We start from the raw sequence: 17,210 nt of genomic DNA on the forward strand, positions 1-17,210 counted from the left end.
ATCAACATTTCCAGGAAGAGTTCATAATGAGAAGAACTCATCTGAAGAGGATTAACATTTTCAGAGGAAGTTCATAATGAGAATAACACTTATCTGAAGAGGAAAAAGAAGTTCATAATGAGAAGAACTTGTTTAACCTTGTCTTAATTCATCACATATGAAGTTGAATCAACAGCATCTCTTTCGAGGATCAATATTTCCAGATAGAGTTCGTAATAAAAAGAACTCAACTGAAGAGGAAGAAGAAGTTCATAATCTGAAGAACTTATTCAACCTTTTGCTCAACTCTATTGCATATGGAAATATATCATAATCAATATTTCCATAAGAAGTTCATAATGAGAAGAACTCATCTGAAGAAGAATCCATCTGAAGAAGAACTCGTCCGAAGTGAGAGAAAAGTTCATAATAAGAAGAATACATAGCTCAAAAGTTTAAACAATTCAAGCTAAAAATGGTGCTTTATGTCTTTGCTCCATTCCTATTCCACAGTAACGAGCAAAGAGGGGCAACTGTAATCACCATTTTTACCTTGGTCCAGTTGGTTCCCTCCTCCAATTAGCACCTGCAGCAGCCCCTCCACCACAACAAATTCCAGCAGCTTCCACCAACAACAGCTGGTCCTCTACAGCAGCCACACATACAAGGAGAAAGGGAAAATAATCTTTGATTCTTCATGTAAACTAGGGCTATAAAAGCCCCATAACAAAATGTAAAATTTACACAGAAAAAAATCAGGAGAAATCTAGCAAAATACACAAAGAAAGTCGGAAATAAAAAGTTCTACAAAGGTTATTTCTACATTTGATTTTATTTTTTATCAGCTTATATTCTATTTTTATTTATTTTCGAAAAAAAGTAAGTTAAATAGATAAATAAATAAAACAAAAAATAGGATAGTTGGAAGTTTTGGGTGTTCTGCGTGTAAAATAAGGAGGAAGAAGATGAGTTTTGAGTTTATAAAATTTTTGGGTAAACCATACGTCAGGTCCCTAGGCTTTGGAGTTCATTACTTTATTCACTAAAAATAGAGAAAATCATGAAATAATCCCTCTAATTTATGTGCATATTTACACTTTAGTTCCTAATTTCTCTATTTTTATTATTATTTCGAAATTAGGTGTTATATTTTCATTTTTTATTTTAATCTCTATGTTTTACTTTATTATATATAATCCCTTAATTATTTTTTTACATGAATATATATATATATATATATATATATATAATTCATTATGATATTCTGATTGATTAATTATGGTTAAACCACATTATTAATACTTATATTTTATGATATTTTGAATTATATTATCATATTCTTATTAATATTTAAATATTAAGAAAATGAATGTCTTAAAGCAACTAAAAGTCTTTTTCTGATATTTTTAAATAATTTAATATCTTACTTTTATAAATTATATATATATTAATTATTTTTAGAGAAATATTTTATTAATATTTATTTATTTATTTTAATATTAAGAAAATGACTGTCTTAAAGCAACTAGAAGTCTTTTTCTGATATTTCTAAGTAAATAAATATCTTATTTATAAAAATATACAAAATATATATTTATAAAAGTTAATATTTTCTTGGAATTATACTAATAAATTTGAAATCATATGATTATGAATTAAATATATTTTTGAATTCTTAAATTTTCAATAATAGAGACAATTTATAATTAATGAGTACTAATTTTGGGCGTTATAGGGGTGTTAATCCTTCCCTAAACGTAACCGACAACGAATCCCTTTTTTACTAAAATTTTTTTGTTATACGCAGATCTGTTTATCTTTTAAATTATGTTTTCTTAAAAACTATTTTAAAATATTATTTTTAGGTATTTGACCTATCTAACCCAAAAAGGTCAATGTCGACTCTCAAAACATTTTTTAAAATCAAAATCATTTATTCATTTTACTTTTCCCGCCAAGTAAAAATTCGTACCGGGGCAAAAACCGGTTACGACATATCATCTTTAAATGAAGTCATAAAAGTTTTACATACAAATCTTCTAATTTAAAATTTGATATTTTTAAAATGAAAAATGAGTAATATTGATCGAATATAATATTAAAGTATAGTGTTTATTAAAATTAAATTTATATATTATTTAGAGTCAAATCATTTAATCTTAAACTCTATTATACATTTAAATTGAATTTTTGAGACAAGATTTAATTTATTTAATATATATTTATATATATGAGAAAGAATTGTTGTTAGTAAAAAAGTAAAGGGACCAGGGTCCACTCATAGTTTTTGTTCCGTCTCTACTTGCCGCACACCATAGACTTGAATGACATTTTAAGTTTGATTATGAGGTATTAAATGGAGTATTATTTATTTTATCAAATATTATATAAAAATACAAAACAAATATAATAATATTATATTTTTCAATGGTTTTCTAATTAAATTAGTATATGGGTAACATGCAACACTAATTCAACTTTAAGTAGTCGAAGATATAAAAATTTATAATCATTTTATTCGCTTTAAATTTTCCGATAAAATTAATATTTACATTAAGAATAAACAATAATGTGATATGCCATTATTTTAATTTTGTATTTTTATCAATAATGTATCTAGTAATCATTTTTCTGCATTAAAAATTAAATAAAAGATTTTTCATTAATCAATCTTAAGTTGGTATAATTTCAAATTCTAATATTATAGATGAAACAATTAAATTGAAAAGATGAAACAATTGAGTTGAAAAGATCGTTCTATAAAAAATCTCTACAATATCTTATCAATCAATAGTAGGCCCATATAAGTAAATTAATTAATTTATTTTACTCTTACAATTCAGTTTTTTTAATACTTATTATTAAAATTCTAATTAAAATCTCGTAAACATTGATTTGACAAAGTTTGTTGCAAAAATACATCAGGGAAACCATGGCATTTGTGGCAACTGCCTTGAACAGTTTAACTTTACAAAATTTGCACCCTTCCTAAAAACAAGAGCTGGGTTTAGTCATAATACTACTGCAACAAACGTCGACATCCTAGCTCCTATAACCCAACTTTACAAAATTCGGTGCATAACTTAAGCCACTGTTTCACGGTGCCGCACGATTCAAAGCTTGCTACATCAAGACATAATGCTCTCAGGTCTTTGCATTTTTTGAAATCTTGTCAAAAATCGGATTCTCGAGCAATTCCTTAGCAGAAGGCCGTCGTGCTGGATCGTGATCCACCATGACCTGATAAAAAAGGGGACCCATCAGTAGAAACCAACAGAAGTACTCTAGCTACGTATGTTTAGAGGATTTAATCAGTCTGATCAACATGAAAACACATGAAACAAACATATTGATTTCATGTATGTTTCACGTGACAGGGTTACATATTTAGGATTATATATACTAATCTGACAAATAAACTAAGATGCATTATAAGTGGTGGACCTAGAAATTAAAAAATGAAGATCCAAAATTTTAATATTAGATTATATATAACAATCAAGTCAAATTCTATGGTCTATACTATAGAGCTTATTCAAGACTAATCTCACAGGCAGCCAGAAAATAACATAATTATCTATTTATATTAAAAACTAAAGAACTTAGAGCAGAAAATATGATACCTTGAGTAAATTTTGAAACTGTAGGGAATACCCAGGAAGGAGTGGTAGCTTTCCTTCTCTAAGAAACTGAGCTCCTGATTCTGGCAGAGGTGATCCCCTAATTAATTCATAAATAGTAACTCCGAATGAGAAGATATCAACCTTGTCAAGATGATCATACTTCTCATTTAGGATTTCTCGAGGCATATAGCGTGCATCACCCTCTTCAATTGGCAGGCTCTTATTTAGGAGAGTTGCACATCCAAAATCACCAAGCTTGTAAACACCGTTCTTGACATATATTATCAGGTTTTACATCCAAATGAACTATTCCTCTTTCATGTATAAACTGCAGTGCCTTTGCCATCTGCAAATCTTTTGACATCAGAGCAGAAGATGAAAACAGAAAAGAAAGAAAAGAAACAAAGAACCTATTAACTTCGAAGGTGTTAAAAGAAATTGCATTAAACAGTAAAATGTGTTAAGTACAACAAGGTACAATGAAGAGTGTAGCATGGAAACTAGTGTTTGGTACCGAGCTTCCTATATGACAATGTGACCACAAATTCAGAGGTTGAGAAGTCCTACTCTGATTGTTTGCAGAGAATGAAGAGATGTAGACTCTTAATAACCACGAGGGGTGAAAAGAGAAGTAAATAAACTTTCATTATCTTAGGAAATAATCATGTGATGTTACGTCATAAAAAGGTGATTCAAACCAACCAAGCTAACAAATGGGAATGAGACCTTTTCATTTTTTTAAAAACATTATCCCTACCCCATCCTGTTTTTCTCTTGTAGAGATGCTGTATTTCAGCTAATGCTAACCTGAAGCAAGGCTTTCAGGAAATCTCCTTCTGTTAACAGTTGATGAGACGTTTTTCTGGACAAGCTGTAATCACAAAGCTCCATTTGTATATAAAGTTGCTCATTTTCAAACCAAGAAGAGTAATATCCAACAATGTTTTCATGAGACCCTGGAAAGGATTGCTTTAGTATCAATGCCTGAGGTTACAATTCATAATTTCCTCTTAAATTGAACAAAAAAAAATGAAGAAATGGAAAAAAGAGAGTCAATACAAATTTATACCTGCTGCAGCTAAAGCTTGAACTTCCATCAAGGCTTTCCTCCTGCAAAGAGTTAATATTATTTTATAATAACGTTTTCTTAACAATTAGCAGAGAAACCTGTGGAAAAAAGAAACAAAAAACTGAAAACTACCTCTCAGTATCTTGATGCAACTGTCGGGTACTATGTTTCACAGCATACAAGCAACCATCAATTCTCTTTAAAACTTTGAAAACTCGACTGAAGTTACCAGTACCGATTTGCTGGAAAGCAAGGCAAAAAGGAGGATACAAGAGCCTGGAGGTTAGATACTTAATATACAAATTGGAGCTAATGATTCCAAATAAGTCCAGAATTTATGGAATAAGGATAGACACCTCAATCTCATGAAAATCTGTGTGATAGCGTGAAAGGCCATCCCCACCAATAATTGCAGGGAAGAAACCTGTAGATTGCAGTGATATTTTATTAGAACCTTCCAGATAAAGAATTTTAGGACGTCCAGAATGGTAACCTTCTTTCTCCAAATGGGTACTGAAAATGGATATGGAAGTTTCACAAATATATATATATATATATATATATATATATATATATATATATATATATATATATATCAAAGTGAATGTTTCTTTATAAACTAAAATCGTACCTTCACACTTTGATCTTTGATTTCCAAAAGGATCATTGTCAATTTCTGAAGCATCCTTTAGATATGGGTTTTTAATGCAAGGAGGTGGCATAATCCGACACCTTAGAGCCACAGCAGATTGAGAAACATAATTTTTAGTCTTCTTTGCTCCAAGTACGATTGTTTTTTCTAGGTTGCCTTCATCTGCATCAAATCGGTCATTGGCAAGTTCCACTATTTGATGGGAGCCAGGTAATGTAGGACTGAGGGAATTTGCCAGGATATCATCTGAGAAAAGAATTGATATTTCAATTGAAAAATGTTGAAAAAAAAATACTTGTGTTCATAAAGTTTTGTACTTTTTCTACTTTTTCACCATGTTAAATATCATCATACTGAATACTGGTCCTGATCGTTAAAAATGTTCAATGACCTTATGCAGGATGACTCCTGTTTTAAGGACTATGATATTAGCCTAGCTACAATTTCCACAACGAATATGCAAACTATCGTGTGATGACTAAAGTCACCAATTTGCTGTGTGATTGAAATACAGAATCTCTAATCACTCACAATGAACCATCACCATTTCATGTTTTAGTTCTCATAACTACATGAGAATATTACTTTTTATCTGTACCGATCACATTAACAAATTAGAAGCTGGATTAACGTCTCTTCCAAATAGAGCTCCATGTTCACATGTCTCATAAGTAGATATAGTCTCCGTTTAGCATTGCATTTAAAAAGTACCTTTGAAGTAAAATGCTAAACATATCACGTTTGAAGAATAAAAATTCGTCTAACTTTTTAACCTAAACACAAAAGCTAAAGAAAAAAATGAATTTGAAAAATGCTTTTGGATCTAAATTTATAATTTTAAACTTAATTTGTTATCATATGTATTTATTTTATATTTTTTATAAATTTATGATTAATTATATAATTATTAAATTATTTATATCTTGTCATGTAAATTTTTAGATGAAAATTATTTTATATTTTATATATTTTTCTTGAAATATGAACAATTCTTACTATTTTTATTGAAAAAATTACTTTAAAACTTTTTATCATAATTTAAGTTAATATATTTTATATATTATAAATATTAAAAATTTCAAGTATCATTTAAACATATATTTTTAACTTAAAACATTATATCTAAAATAATAATGTATCTTATAAAAAACATTTTAACAGTAATATTAACCATTTAAATCTTAAATTACTTAATTTATCTTTTCCCAGCAACGGATCTCAGAGTTATGAATGTAAAACGGAGAAGGCAAAGGATCAATATAAAAGGTAGCAATTTTCAAACAACTACAAACGCACAATCCATCCTTCCAAATATTCTAGTTTCCATCAATTACTTGCATCTTACCTTGTCGAGGTCTCTTGCTTTTGAGAGTATTCAACTTCTCCGGCGACTTAGGGCAAGGAATATTCTCCTGTGAAATTTGATAATTTAAATGGAAAATAAAAACAACTTCAAAACTCAAAGCACAAAAAAATTAACTACCAGATATTCCTTTACCAAAAAGATAATATTAATAGTACCTTGCTGCAATCAAATCCGTTGAGCAAGTTCTGATTATCAGGGGTGATATAATCAGGAGTGCTGCATCCATCATCAAAAAAAAAGAGAAAAAAAGGTGAAGAACCAAACTAAGAAATTTAGAATATTACATATACCCAAAGAGAAGAGGATTTACCAAAAGAAATCTTGACTGAGAATGAAATCCTTGTCATCGGCGGCGTCGAGGTCGGGAACGGAAGTGGAAGGGTCATCCTGGGATCCGAAATCTAGAAGGTTCCGGGAGAAGAGAGAGGATGAGGTGGCGGAAGATGATTGGTGAGGGTGGAACTGAACCTGAAAGTGCTTCCCCAATGTTCCTTTCATCCTATTATTACTTGGCCGCTTCGCTCCTCTTCTCTCCATCAACCAAACAGACCCCAATTTCTCTCCTTAACTCGCTCGTGGGGGATAATATATATATAAATGGATTTCCCACTTTCAGAGGCTTTTTCTTTCTCTTGTTTTTTTACTTACTTTTTGGTGGGTGGAGGAAAAATATTTGAAATTGCGCGGGCAATTGGCATTATTCATTGGCACAATAATCTACAGTTATGGGGTCTACAATAGCATCATCATATCGTTGAATCTTTACCGTCCATGTAAGACCTGTATGATCTGATGTTTTTGCATCATTCATTGGAATTTCACGTCAATGGATGGATTTCACCTAAGCGATAACTATTATAATATGCACATTTTATTTGATGGTTAAAAACTTCTTTTACAAGTATAGTTTTTTTTCTCTCTTTTTTCTTTAAAAAAAATAAAAGATCTAAATTATATCTCTTTTTTTATTAAAAAGTCTAAATTAATTTTCATTCAATTTAGATGTATAACATTATAACATTCTCTATCAAGTCAGCTTATGAAGCAAAGAACTGCGAGCTTAGAGACAATGAAGATCCCGATTGGAAGATCATTCATAGGTATAAATAGGGGTGTAAATGAGCTGAGTCAAGTATTGTTGAACTCACCTCTCGAGCTCAATGCAACTTGAAAACTCTGAAATAGAATTCGACTCAACTCAAAAACTTACGAGATTAAAATTTTCAAGCTAAACTCGAATTCGAAATCATGAATTGAAACTCATGAACAACTCGAAATGAAAAAAATTCTTAAGCTTAACTACATCGAAACTTCAAATTCAAATTCGAACCTAAACATTAAATACATGAAAATCTTACTATATTTGTTTTAAAAATCAACATATAAATGTTAATATTATTAATAATTTATTTTTTAAAAATAAAATATTAATATATTATATTTTTTAGCTGCTCAAGAATTTTTCAAGTCTACTATTAAGTAGCTCGTTTCGACTCGTTAAGAATTCGAGTCAAACTCGAGTCAAGTTCATTCGATCCGAGTATTTATCGAGCCTTGACCGAATCAATCTCGAGTAACTCACGATCTATCTCGTCTGATTTACAGTCCTAGGTATAAAAAAACTCCAAAAAATAAAGATATTTCTGTAATACCCTAATTCTGCCCATGTTAACAACCTTTGCAGAACATTGGTGCCTCAACAAACGTCTGTAAGGTAGTGTTTGTTTTTACAGAGGTAAAAGATTTGTAGTCTGCGAACCACATCTGCAGCAGAAGATGTGGACTAAAAATCTGCAGTTTGCAAGAAGAAGACTGTTTGTTTTTTAACGTCTACAGACTGTTAAAATGAACTGAAATATAAATAAACTGATTTTTTAAACTTAAAAGAGTTTTGCAATACTGAGATTTAAATAATTTTAGTTTTACAATACTGAAATTTAAATAATCTATACAACTACAATAATAAATCAATCCATATTTTAAAATAAATCAATCCATACTAAAAATTATTTAAAATAAATCAATCGATATTTTAAAATAAATCAATCTATACTAATAAATTATTTAAAATAAATCAATCCATATTTTAAAATAAATCAATCCATACTAAAAATTATTTAAAATAAATCAATTCATATTTTAAAATAAATCAATCCATACTAATAAATTATTTAAAATAAATCAATCCATATTTTAAAATAAATTAATCCACACTAATAAATTATTTAAAATAAATCAATTCATACTAATAAACTATTTAAAATAAATCAATTCATATTTTAAAATAAATCAATTCATACTAATAAATTATTTAAAATTAATCAATCTATACAACTACAATAATAAATCAATCTATATTTTAAAATAAATCAATCTATACTAATAAATTATTTAAAATAAATCAATCAATACTAATAAATTATTTAAAATAAATCAATTCATACTTTAAAATTATTTAAAATAAATCAATTCATACTTTAAAATAAATCAATCAAAACGACCGGTTACGTGAGCTTCGGTCAAGGGATAAGAGAAAGTTTAGAACCCCTTAAGTCGTTTTGGGCTCCTTCGGTCGGTGAGGGCGCCGGTCGGAGCATGTCTGGTCGCCGATTTACGGCCTTCTTGTGAAGGTTTCGGGTTTTCGGTTAAGCAAAAAAAAAAAGCGGCAGTACTGGGGTTTGTCGAAGTCTTCGTTTAGGTTGTTTTGGTTGGGGTTTAGCGCCGGTCGGAGCTTGGAGTGACCACCAAATCGGTGGTCGGCGTCGGTGATGGGCTCTCTAGATTTGGAGTGAGCGGCTGCGTGGGGGAGGGAATATGAGTTTGAGAGAAGATAGATGTTTAGTTTTAGTTTAGGTTTATATTAGACTTTTAGGAAAAAATCTTCTTAGGTACTCAAACTTCCACCTTATTTTTACAAATGAATACTCATTTTCTCATTTATTTTTATTATTAATTGAATCTGGTGCTCTGTTTTGTTTCATTTTAATTTTGGACACTATTATTTCCTTTTGTTTGTTGAATGTTGTCCTTTTAATAAATGCATATTTATTTCCAGAATTTTACTTTTACATTTGATGTTTTATTTTTAATTTTTTCCCATCTTAGTCCTATTTAATATTTTTGGCATTTATAGTGCATGTGTTGTTTGATCTTCTTCATTTTTTATGCCATAAATTTTGCCCTGTTTATTGTTTAGCCATTGATATTGTAGACTTTAATCTATCCTCATGTCTGTTAAGTCCATTTGATTTCCGTTATTTGCATCTAGGTCTCCCATGATATTTTGTTTGCATTGTAGTATTTTATGACACATGTGTGTGCGTACATGTAATGTATAAAATGTAGTTTATTTTGTGTGTGTATATATATATGTGTATTAAATATATTGTATACATAAATTATCATTTTACATGCGTGTATACTTATATTAAGTATGTTTTAACCCTTATTTTGATATTTTTTTGTTTCTTATTAAACAAATATAATAAATATTTTTCTTTAATTATTATACGAATTAATATTAAGTGTATTTGTTACATGTGGTTTTAAAAGATTATGTATACATAGATTTCAGCCTAATTTGAGTATTATTAGTCCTTTTTTTAACATGGTTACAAATTATATATATGGTTGTATTCATTTGTACATATAAATTTAGGTACATGACATCTTTTAATTAATACGAATGATATACTCATAAGCATAACTTAATTCGATCCAAATAATTTGACTAAGGGTAATACCTTTTCGTTTTAAAATTGACGTGAGGTGGTTGTCTTAATTTATGAGAAGACTACTTCCGACAATTTTAAAACGAAAATGTATCCCGTTAAGTAAAACCCTAAAATTTGACTATACTTAAAATTTGGGAACGAGAGAAAGAAATGTTCTTCTATTTAAATTCTTCGAAAAAAGATCGTTAGAACTCGTTTAAGGTCTGATCTCGACGTCTTTAAATAATCGAATATTATTCTTCTTTCTAAAAGGATCGGTAAGTTTTAATTAAATTTGTTTAATTTTGTGCATTTTGAATATTACAATGAAACCGTAATATTTTTTTATTTTGATTGGAGTAAGAATTGATTGTCTTAAGGTACGATAGGTTGTTTCTTCTCGATAGGAAATAATTAAATATTATTAGGTTCTGTTCTAACATTCACGAATATTGTTTTAAGGGATATTAAATTAAATTAAATTCGAACTTGTAAATTTCAATGCAAAGATAATTAATTAATCAACTAGGTATCGATTTAGGATGTTGTGGGGGTGTTAATCTTTCTCCACACGTAACCGACTCCCGAACTCATTCTCTGATACGCAAACCGTGAATTTGTTGTTTTAATTAAAATTAATATTTTTTATTAAAATAACAAAATGTTTTTGGGTGCCCAATCACACCTTAATCAAAGATTGGTGGCGACTACTCGAACCGTATTTTATTTTATTTAAAGAGAATCCCAAATTTTTTGAAGCGAGAGATTTTTTAAATTACATTTACTTTTTAATTAAAAATTAATCAAAAAAATAATTAAAAAAATGTGTTTATTTTTAATCCAAAAAAATCGTTTCGACAATTTCTATAGCTCATAAGCCAGAACATAATTATGACAAATGCTGAGATGCGTAAAAAGTTTACAACGAATGAAAGCTACCCAGCGTGCGTGAATCGAACAGCGGACATAAACCATGTTCTACGACAATGCCCTGCCATACTCCCAATATGGATAACACAGATTAAGAATGAGAAATTAGGTGAGTTCCTCTCGATTAATATCAGGGACCTGGGTGAGAAAAAACTAGGAAACGCCAGACCAATATGCAAAGGATACCAAGGATTGGGATCTATTCTTTGGAGCTATTTTATGGAATGCATGGCTAGCTAGGAATTCAATCGTGTTCAACAACCCACTGGAACACAACTCAAGCATTATTGAACAGAGCAAACACCTGGTGACATTAACAAACCAGGCGATAGAAAGGGAAGAGAGACCCAACCAAAGATTGGAAAGTAGGAACACAGGACCGCAGGTATGGTCACCACCGCCGGATGGTTGGTATAAGGTTAATACAGATGGAACTCGGAGAAAGGAAGATGAGAAAATGGCCTGCGGGGGAGTAATAAGAGACCAGAAAAGAACGTGGAAGCTCGGTTTCAGAAAATTCGTAGGAATCGGCTCAGTTCTGAAGGCCGAACTTTGGGGAATATACATTGGATCATCATGCTCTTGGGATATGGGGATCAGAAAGCTTACAGTAGAAGTGGATAGTTTAGATGCAGTGAAGATACTCAAGGAGAGAAGCAGGAATTATGACCAGTTCACTATAATAGCACACATTCAAGGAATTATGAACAGGCAGTGGGAAGTTAGCATTCAACACATAAAAAGGAATAGAAATAAGGTTGCAGACAAGTTGGCTAAGACTGTAAGCCTCGATGATATGGAAAGAAGGTTACTTGCATGGCCGCCGGATCTTGCATGAGGATGTTAGTATAGATTCGCAGAGTAGCATAGCTTAGGTTTTAGTTTCATTTATTCACAAAAAAAATTACAATTATTATTATTTTAAGTGTCTTGTAATAGTCGTTGAAAAAATTTGCCAAATGACAAGTGTTGTGTTTATATAATTTTAAATTTTACTTTTTTATTTAAAAAAAATATTTTAAAAAAATATTTTAAAAAATCCCCCAAACCTCACGTCCCTTGCAAACCCCCTACTTGCGCGTCACATCTGTCCTTTTCCAAATCGTCAATCGGCTAAAGTTTAATAGGTGGTTAAACGATCCACTGTGACAACCGGCCAAACGATTAAACGGCCGACTGTCACGACCGACCATAGAGATTTGGGAGATTGTTAGAGATTTGAATGTTTTGGATTTTAGGGAGTTAAGTTTAAGAATATATGGGAGAAGAGATCGACGGTTGGTCACTATGTGGCTAGCGATGATTGGGGTGGTTGTTCTTCGACGATTGGCAGCGATCAGGACAATGGTGACGATTGGTGTTTGGATTTTAGAATTAAATTTTTTTAATGTTTTGGTTTTTCCCCCTTAAATTTAAGAAAAAATTTTGGTTTTTTTTATATAAATTGTAAATTTTAAGTTGTTTATTTTAAATAAAATTTTTATAAACGTGACATGTGGAAGATAACTGAATTTTTAAAGGTTGTTACGATCGGGACACTTAAAATGATAATATTTATAACGTTAGACATTTAGATTGATAAAAAATAATTCAAATAATTAATAAAAAAATAATATTAAGCATTTTTCTTTGATTTGTTATTTGTTGGGAAGAGGAAGTGTATTACCAACAGCATTTCTAACCTACTTGATTGTTCTCTACCTTATATAAGCCATGATGTGTTTGTGAAAGAATTGTCTTTTTTAATCTCCCTCTCTAATCCATTATAATATTTTAAGTTTTGTTTATAAAATCGATATATTCTAGTTGACATCAATATTTAGAATATTTGATTCGTTAAATTAAAAAAATAGTGTTTCGCTTGTTTACTTATTTGAAAAATTAGATTATAACATAAGATTGAAAGTCTACGGGTCTTAGAAATGATTATCTTCTATGTTTAATTTTTCAATTTTTAAAAATTTTTAAATAAAAAAATATGTAGAAGATGTTAATGCAAGTTCATTGTTATTCAAGATGATTACAAAAGATACAGATAATAATAATTTATGACAATAATTAAAAAATAGTAAAAAACTTTAGTTTTAATGAAGAGTATAATGATGTGAAATAAAAAGTTAAATTTCTAACTGTACTAAACCACTATATTATCAGGCTGTTAATAGGTTAATGATCTATTATCTACATTGAAATCAAAATTAAAGTTTAGTGTTAAAATTGAAATATTTTAAACTTTTATAGTGAACGCATAGAAAGAGTAAAGTTTAGTGACATTTAGAAAAATTTACCCACAAATAAATTCGAATATAAGAGTGGAAGCTGGCGTAGGGACAAAACACGTCTTGGCTTGGTTGAAAATCCAACAAAATCCGACTCAACATATATTTGTTTGAACCGTTTTGGTTTGGTATGTTGCCCAAAACTACCATAACCTCCAATCCAAATCAACACAACTGTACTCCGATCTCCAACAGGACGCCACCCTCCAACAGTCAATCGCTCTATCCATCTGTTTCCTTCCCCTTTTTTAACCTTTGATCATTGGGTTCTAGAAGCATCCATAATTCGCTCTAAAATCCTTCCATGGCCACCGTCTCAGCTTATCCAACCCCTAGCCCTAACCCTAATTACCGTTCCCCGACAGACCAAACCGAGAACGACCCCGTCTCCGTCCCTCAAATGGACCTTCACCCTTCTTCTGAACCCAACCCTGTCTACACTCCGAACTCCAATCATAATTTCAACACCACAACCGACGTGGTTGCTCCTGCTGCGCTGCCGCCCTCTATTTTCCGTATCTCTTTCAACCAGGACCACGGTTGCTTCGCCGCCGGCATTGACCATGGCTTCCGTATCTACAATTGCGATCCTTTCCGAGAAATTTTTCGCCGAGATTTCGACCGCGAGGGCGGTATTGGAGTTGTAGAGATGCTTTTTCGGTGCAATATATTGGCTCTCGTTGGCGGTGGACCCGACCCGCAATACCCGCCTAATAAGGTTATGATCTGGGACGACCATCAGAGCCGGTGCATCGGGGAGCTTTCGTTCCGTTCTGAAGTGAGATCGGTTCGGCTTCGGAGGGATCGAATCGTAGTAGTTTTGGAACAAAAGATTTTCGTTTACAATTTTACTGATTTGAAGCTGTTGCACCAGATTGAGACTATCGCGAATCCAAAGGGACTCTGCGCTGTGTCTCAGGGGGCCGGGTCATTGGTTCTGGTTTGTCCTGGATTGCAGAAGGGGCAAGTTAGGGTTGAGCATTATGCCTCGAAGAGGACTAAGTTTATTATGGCTCATGACTCCAGAATTGCGTGCTTTGTACTCTCGCAGGATGGGCAGTTCCTTGCTACCGCTAGCACGAAAGGGACGCTGGTTCGAGTTTTTAATACTGTTAATGGTAGTTTGCTACAAGAGGTAAACCTTTTAGTACTATTATCGCTATTTTGTTTCTTATTTTTATGTTGATTTTGTAACTGAATTAGGCAAATTTGGGTTTAAATTTTTTATAACGTAAGGAATTCTCAGCCTAAACTAATGTAAAAACACATAATTTGCAAGAGATTTCATTAGAATATTTGCCGGATTATATGCTCAAATTAGAAATTTGCACGTTTGGCTCTGTTCTATTTCCACCTGATTATGTCAGCTTGAAAAAAGGTTAACATTGTGTTCTTATGAGTTACTTGTAAATGCTAGCGTATTCTAGATGAAGAATTCTAACAGGATCATTGTTAAGTATGTGTTTAAGTAATCCGGCTGTTTCATGGCTTTCTACTAAGCTATCAAATAATCATGTAATGTGTTATGACTTATGAGTGTTACGAAATTGTTCCTTTTAGTTTCCTATATGCAGTTGGTGTTAAGATATTTGCCAAAAAATAATAGTGCCTGTAGTGATATTTATGGTTCTGTGTTGCATTTGGACTTATGAATTATTAGCTCGCTTACCTAGATTCAAAATACTTTCTGGCATTCTGAAAGTATTCTTGTATATTATTATAGGTAAGGAGGGGTGCAGATAGAGCTGAAATTTATAGTTTGGCGTTTTCTTCTAATGCCCAATGGCTAGCAGTTTCAAGTGACAAGGGCACAGTCCATGTTTTCAGCCTTAAGAGTAATGGTGGATCTCCAGGTGTTGACAGGTCACCAAGGGCATCTGAAGCTGTTACTTCACCACATTCCTCTCTTTCTTTTATCAAAGGTAAAGTACCATCTTTTGCCTGCCACTTCTGTTGTTGTCATTGTTTCAAACATGTAGTTTGTCTTCAAACAACTATTTAATTTCGTATTCCTACCATTATATGATGCAACTTTGAAGGATTCTCTTAATCTCTTATGAATACACTTTTTTGGCAACAGAATAGAATCTATCATGGGCAACAAATCTATATCAATTGTTCCTTACACCTTCCCCGTTTCTGATTTCTGAGATTATTGTGAACTTGCATGAGAACAAAATTACAAATTTTAGTTGGATGATGATGATGACCCAGATGGAGAATCACTGAATCAGCATTCTAATATTGTGTAATAAGTTTGTTCCTTCAATAGCCGCTAGTCAATTGACATTGAAGATGACGTCTTCAAAATTTGTGGGTGAAATGATTTGTATCTAAAACTATGGTTTTCTGCTTATAAGAGAGTTATCCAAGTATCCAGCGAAGATACACTTAATAGAATGTGACAACTAGATTGTGTTAAATATATCTATTAGGAACTATGCATTTTTATATGTCTCTTCTTTTTGGATTTTTGGGAGTTAACTATGGAAAGCTTCTAAAATACTAGATTGTCTTCCCGTTTGCAGGTGTGTTACCCAAGTACTTTAGCTCGGAGTGGTCAGTGGCCCAGTTCCGCCTTGTTGAAGGTTCTCAGTACATTGTTGCTTTTGGTCACCAAAAGAATACAGTGGTAATTCTTGGTATGGATGGAAGGTAAGAAAAATGAAAAAAAAAATACTAATAGGGACTATTAAATATTGTCGGAGCAACTATTCTTGACTTTTAGGGCAACTTAGAAGTATTGTGAGTAATTTAGTTACATGCTTGGTAAATCCGTCAGTGATGTTGACCTATGTGAGTTGTTGGTGCGTAGAGTTAATTGTTGCTAAAACCATAGTGGGTTTTTCTTGATAGCCTTAGCCTCTGACTTTCTTTTCCTATGTTTCCCATTTCTTGCCTGTTCCTCACCAATTTGACATTAATATTTGTGGGTGTTATTATATTTGATGTTTTCTGCTGCTGCTACTGTTACTTGTTTTAGTTTGCGTGAATAAAGTGTAATTTGGGTTAATTGATGAAGCTTCTACCGATGCCAATTTGACCCGGTGAATGGTGGGGAAATGACGCAGCTGGAATATCACAACTTTATGAAACCAGAGGCAGCTTTTTGATGTTTATGTATTCAGTTCTCTATATCTTGGGCATCTAAGACTAAATTTATTGTATCTTTATCCCATCATGCATTTTGTAATTTGTAAATATTCGAAACTATAGCTCTTTAAAGTTCTCCATAACCCCACCCTCCAAAAAAAAATCTATAAATAAAGTTAAACTGTTAAAATTTTTATTTCTTTAAAATTTAAATTTATAAAAAAGGACATTTGTCATGATTGTACTATGTTATTTTTTTAATGATAGTTCCCTTGAGTTTTTACTATATTATAAGTTATTTGATGAGGTTTTTCATTTTTCAATAAGTTTTAAGTAAATTGAGTTAAAAAAGATATTAGATATGAATGATTATATAATAATATTCGATTTCTAAAATTTAATTTTATAAACATTTAAAATGATTTTAGTATAAATTGTTTCATCCGTGTCCATCCATGAAATCTAATACCGACTTTAATAAAATCATTTTAACACCAATATAGTTT

General features: G+C 31.3%; 2 protein-coding genes across 2 annotated transcripts; one reads left to right on the forward strand and one right to left on the reverse strand.

Moving 5' to 3' along the window:
- Positions 1–2,872: 2,872 nt before the first annotated feature.
- On the reverse strand, positions 2,873–7,268 carry LOC120143747 (wee1-like protein kinase). Its single transcript, XM_039157983.1, is given in 11 exon segments — positions 2,873–3,219; positions 3,603–3,882; positions 3,884–3,948; positions 4,410–4,558; positions 4,672–4,712; positions 4,804–4,913; positions 5,028–5,095; positions 5,303–5,569; positions 6,669–6,735; positions 6,845–6,905; positions 7,000–7,268. Coding segments are annotated over 11 exon segments (1,431 nt in total). The 5' UTR covers positions 7,227–7,268; the 3' UTR covers positions 2,873–3,123.
- A 6,502-nt stretch (positions 7,269–13,770) lies between these two features.
- On the forward strand, positions 13,771–16,851 carry LOC120143764 (autophagy-related protein 18a-like). Its single transcript, XM_039158000.1, has 4 exons — positions 13,771–14,746; positions 15,335–15,533; positions 16,140–16,266; positions 16,634–16,851. Exons 1-4 carry the CDS (start codon positions 13,916–13,918, stop codon positions 16,722–16,724), a joined length of 1,248 nt encoding a protein of 415 aa, XP_039013931.1. The 5' UTR covers positions 13,771–13,915; the 3' UTR covers positions 16,725–16,851.
- The last annotated feature ends 359 nt before the right edge of the window (positions 16,852–17,210 follow it).

Source organism: Hibiscus syriacus, unplaced genomic scaffold (genome assembly GCF_006381635.1).
Source record: "Hibiscus syriacus cultivar Baekdansim isolate YM2019G1 unplaced genomic scaffold, ASM638163v2 tig00110863_pilon, whole genome shotgun sequence".
Taxonomy (NCBI): Eukaryota; Viridiplantae; Streptophyta; class Magnoliopsida; order Malvales; family Malvaceae; genus Hibiscus; species Hibiscus syriacus.

What these genes read in the sequence shown, in the direction of transcription:
- LOC120143764 (XM_039158000.1), top strand. Translation starts at nt 13,916, where the DNA reads ATGGCCACCGTCTCAGCTTATCCAACCCCTAGCCCTAACCCTAATTAC. An exon ending in CTCTCTTTCTTTTATCAAAG is followed by an intron (nt 15,534 to 16,139) that starts GTAAAGTACCAT and finishes TCCCGTTTGCAG; the next exon opens with GTGTGTTACCCAAGTACTTT. An exon ending in ATTCTTGGTATGGATGGAAG is followed by an intron (nt 16,267 to 16,633) that starts GTAAGAAAAATG and finishes TAATTGATGAAG; the next exon opens with CTTCTACCGATGCCAATTTG.